General features: G+C 43.7%; 1 protein-coding gene across 2 annotated transcripts in view; it reads left to right on the top strand.

The window, feature by feature from the left end:
• Positions 1-2,460: 2,460 nt before the first annotated feature.
• The window catches only part of ITGA2 (integrin subunit alpha 2), a 67,518-nt gene continuing 65,149 nt past the window's right edge, over positions 2,461-4,829 (top strand). For both annotated transcript variants that reach the window (XM_027910460.1, XM_027910467.1), the window contains exon 1: positions 2,461-2,630. In XM_027910460.1, coding sequence (XP_027766261.1) covers positions 2,594-2,630 — 37 coding nt within the window. In that variant the 5' untranslated portion in view covers positions 2,461-2,593. The remainder of the gene's footprint in view (positions 2,631-4,829) is intronic.

Genomic DNA, 4,829 nt, shown 5'->3' with positions numbered 1-4,829 from the left:
CGGAACTGATCCAGCAACTTCCTTCTCACAGTCCTTGCTCGGAATAAGAAAGTTTGTTTGGCCCTTGCCAACAAAATAGTTTGTTCTAATGTGCAAGTAATCCGTATTTGTATAGAACTAAACCTGAAACTTTGCAAACCAGCTCATCCAGATATGGTGGTTTTGGCAAGTGTCCCTGTGATCACTGACAAGCAGATACAATGGGGTGCTATAAAACATCATTAAACTACGAGCATATGTAGAGCAAAGGGTGCATATCCAAACCCATTTTATAATGCAGAGATAAGGAGCACTAACCAAACTGTTCTCTGAATAATATGATTATCAGTGTAGGTGATAAATAATAAAGAATTATTTTTCTGAATAAATGTAATGTATAATATTTCTGAAGTGAGTCAAAAAGGTGAAATATACACACTATAGAAACCCTTGTTTTCTACAATATGCAAAGCACAGTTCAGGATTGTATGAGAGGATTGTTATCAAATGCTTTATAATAATTTAAAACAAAAGTATTAATCTAAAGCAATATTGCTAAAGAATACAGTAATTGTCACAGTACTTTTTCTCCCAAGGCACATTGTTTATAAATACGGAAAAATATTGGTCTGAGAAACAGCACCCTAAGAGACAGCCTTTGTGTGTGAGAAATTATTCTTCAACACTGTGTCTGGATGAGAAAGAAACTTTCATATCCTTAGGGTATATTTATAATTAGAATGATGTAACTGAATCAAAGACATTGTTTCTTATGAAACTGAGACCTATTAGTCTGTGGAGGTTATTTTAGGGTGGAGCAGAGGGGAATTCTAGCTTTATTTCATTTTTAAGAGACCATTTTTCTCTATGCTGTGGATTTTTGTTTGTTTGTTTGCTTTTATTGTCCTGTCATTAATAGCCATTAGTTAGTACTCTTCTTCTTCCTTGTGGAAGTATAGATTTTCCTCCTTGTCCCAGGATGGCACACACAAGCATACACTAAATGCAGATAGGAAGAGAAGTACCTAGGGCTGCTCTTCCCATCATAATCTGCCGATTGGTCACTGGATCACACTCGATACTAAAGGTGATGTTTCTGCCTTCAATAGCTGTACCTTGAAGTGCCTTCGGGGCTTCTGTGACACCACGCAAAGGAAGTACAGGGACTCTTCTGAGAAACTCATGAGTCAATCCTGGCAATGACTAACCAAAGGCTTCAGAGTTCAGAAGAGAATGTCTTGGGAATTGTTAACAGTGAGTCCTTGTACAGGGTTATGCATTAGGATGGGTAACACACCTGGGTGTCCTAAAAAGTAAATACATAAATCAATGTAAGTTATAAAAAGACAGGTCTCTGATACAATACCGTCAAGTGGATTTCAGTATCCTGGTGGAGTTTCCTTTAACCCCATGATGGCCATATAAAATGTTGACAGGCTTCTTCATTTCAACTTGGAGCTCAGTTTCAGAATGTTAAAAAGAAATAAGAAGCAGAGAAAACAATGCTCCTGAAACAATAGCTACAGTGTGTGCCACACCTAAAGGACCATGACCTAGATGCTGAAAAGGGTGAAGAAAGGAAGCATTTCTATTCCAGTATTCCAGGCAAACTGTCTTTTTCATTACACAATGTTAATGCCAAGAAGTTCAAATTATTCAGCAGAATTCATCGTACAATAGAATACATCCCATATGAAAAGGTAGGGCCATAGATTTTGATAATTAAACTGTGGGGTGGACAAAATGAATGTTTCTCAAATACTCTGAATATACAGTATTCAAACAATGACGACGAGGTTAGGTAGGCTGAGAGCTACACAGCACTTCGCACCTCTGTCTGATTTCTCAGCAGGTCAAAATCCTCACCTCCCTGTTTTTACTGGCTTTGATTCACATCATCTCCCTGGATATTGGCCTGGCACCTAAACCAACTCAGGCAGCTATTTTGAATACGCAAAGCATCCTCACCATCACCGCCAGCTTCAGATTAGTTGTGTGGCAAGGCTCCTGGATCCTGTTGCACTCCTGGGGAAATATGCTGCAGGAATTTCCTTTGAAGGAGAGGATACAGACTCAGTGTCATCAAATGTGCAACTTAATACTTGAGGAGGACACTCTACGCTGTTAAATAATACAAGTTTTACAACTACTCTACACGTGTCTGACTCCAAAACACCCAACAGGGATCCCTACCGCTCCAAAGCGCTGCTGTCTCAGGGTACCCAGGGTCGGGGTGGGGAATGTCCCGGCGCCGGAGCCCTCCTTCCAGCGCAGAGCCGAAAAAAGAGCAGTCAGCCTCAGGCACCGCCAGGCGGGGCGAGCGCGGGGGTCTCCTTTAGGGAATGAAACTGAGGGAGTACCGAGAGAAGCAACTCTGCAGACCCCTCAGGAGACCGACAGCCAGCGCCGCGGGTGCGGGGCGAGTGGGCAGAAACCTGGGGGAGCTGCCTCCGGCCCCTCCTCGCCTGCGGAGCCGGAGGAGGAGCAAAACCAGGAGGAGGAGAAGGAGGAGTATTTCGGGGCGGCTTGGAGCAGGTGGCGCTCAGTGTCGTGCTGGGAAGGGGCCAGCTCGGAAGTGGCACTAGCTCGACCTCGCACCGCACCGCACCGCGACATGGGCTCTGCGAGCGCGCTGCTGCTCGTCGCTCTGGGTAGGTCTGTCTGTGAGTCTCCCCGCTGTGGGAAGGAAGGACGGAAGGAAGGAAGGCAGGCAGGAGGGAAGGTCTCCCTGCGGGCGAGAAGCGTTAGCCGCGCCCGACAGGGAGTCGGGGGCGGCCTCCGGCTGCGGCCGCCGCCCCTCCGAGTGTGGCGGGGCCGGGCAGGGATGGGCGGGGGGCACCTATGTGCGAGCGCTCCTGCGGGTCCGGCGCCAGGGACGTGTGTGGTTGTGGCTGTGAGTGCGATGCACCGGCGGCGTTTTTAAAGTAGGTTAAACGCCCGGAGTGGCATGGAGTTCACCTTCTCGTAAATGGAGTGTGTGTATGCTGGAATGTGTGTGTGATGGAGGGAACGGGGGCAGTCTGATTTGTGAATTTACGGTATATGGTGAATATACCTTTTTAAACGCGAAGATGATGTTCTCATTGAGAATGCTATTCCTAATTCTCAGGAATCCTCTAGATCTGTTACCACCCCTGTCGGATAGATGTCGCTCCTTGGAAAAGGGCAGGAAAACATGAACCATCTTCTTCTCTTGGCTAACTTAATTACCATTACATATATTTTCCTGCGAACTATAAGCCATCAAAATCATTTGCCATTAGCAAATTCCCAGGCACTTTCAGAGTTTAAATATTGCTTATACTCTCACAAACCCTTAATTAGTTAGTCACCGAAGAGGCAGCATGAAAATGAGTTTTCACCGATGAGGTGTTCAAACTTGTTCTTTCAGTAACTATAGCAAACTCTACAGTGGAATGTGTGGCTGCAGGGTATGAAATAAAATACAAAAATATTAACCTGTGATGAGATGTATAGTGCACAAACAACGTGGTAATTTTTTAAAAAAAGAAAAATACTGAAAAGTACCAACTGGCAAAATTCAATCTGCACTTTTACCTAATCTGTTCTTTCTTCTCCTGATTATGGCCACTGCACACCATGACCATTAACATTCCCTGTAATGTAAAAATGGGGCCTTAGAACTTGCAAAGGTTTGTAGAGTGGTGCTGAAAGCAGAAGGATTGTAAGAAGAGGATTCTCCTGGCACTGAGACTGACAGAAGTGGGATGAGTCTGTTTTGTTTGGGCACTATCCATGATTTATTTTAATTTATACATCTGAAAGCTGTCATAATTTTGATTTCAGGTGTGTCATGACAGTTGATGCTAGGGGATACAATTACTGAGTTAATACATACTCAGCCCTTTTTGATGTTGTAGAAGTAGTAAGGAAAAGAAAGTTTCAGGATGGGAGCATTTTTGGGAGTGTTTTTGGAGTCCTACTATGGTGATACTATTGTAGACACCTCATAATAATTCTCAAATTGATTGAATCGGTCATATTAATTGGATCACATGAGGTGCACTGTTGTGTCTCCAAGTTCAAATAAAATGACGGTTAGTAAAGTAGTGGGTTACTCTTTATTGATGTGTACTTTTGTGTTTGTAAAGTCATTAGGACTTTTTAAATGCTAGAAGAAGACATATGCAATAGAACTACCATTTTTGATAATATGACTTTGCAACTAACCTTGTTAATTGTTGACCAGAAAGTGCATATCATACAGAAGTAGATTATGTTGAGAGGAATAAGTGAAGTATTTAATAGGACAACCTATGCAACAATGTTGAGAGGAATAAGTGAAATATTTAATAGGACAACCTATGCAACAAAGCCTAAAGCTTTCTGTTGTTACACACTGCTTGTAGGTTTGCTAGGTTGCAGTTCTTTAAATTTACATAGAATCATAGAATAGATTGGGTTGGAAAAGACCTCCAAGATCATCAAGTACAACCCCTGATCCAACTCCAATTACTATAGCATGGCACTAAGGACCACATCCAATCTCTTTTTAAAAACCTCCAGGGATGGTGAATCCACCACCTCTCTGGGTAGGCTGTTCCAATGCCTGATTACCCTCTCTGTAAAGAATTTCTTCCTAACATCTAACCTAAACCTCTCCTGGCAGAGTTTGAGCCCATGTCCCCTTGTCCTGTTGCTGGTTGCCTGGGAGAAGAGACCAACCCCCACCTGGCTATAACCTCCCTTCAGGTAGTTGAAGAGAGTGATGAGGTCACCTCTAAGCCTTCTCTTCTCCAGACTAAACAACCCCAGCTCCCTCAGCCTCTCCTCATAGGACTTGTGCTCAAGTCCCTTCACCAGCCTCGTTGCTCTTCTCTGGACCCGCT

Source organism: Empidonax traillii, unplaced genomic scaffold (genome assembly GCF_003031625.1).
Source record: "Empidonax traillii isolate 1590-97213 ecotype Southwest subspecies unplaced genomic scaffold, ASM303162v1 scaffold29:size1973556, whole genome shotgun sequence".
NCBI lineage: Eukaryota > Metazoa > Chordata > Aves > Passeriformes > Tyrannidae > Empidonax > Empidonax traillii.
This window is presented reverse-complemented; position numbering and strand designations above follow the sequence as displayed.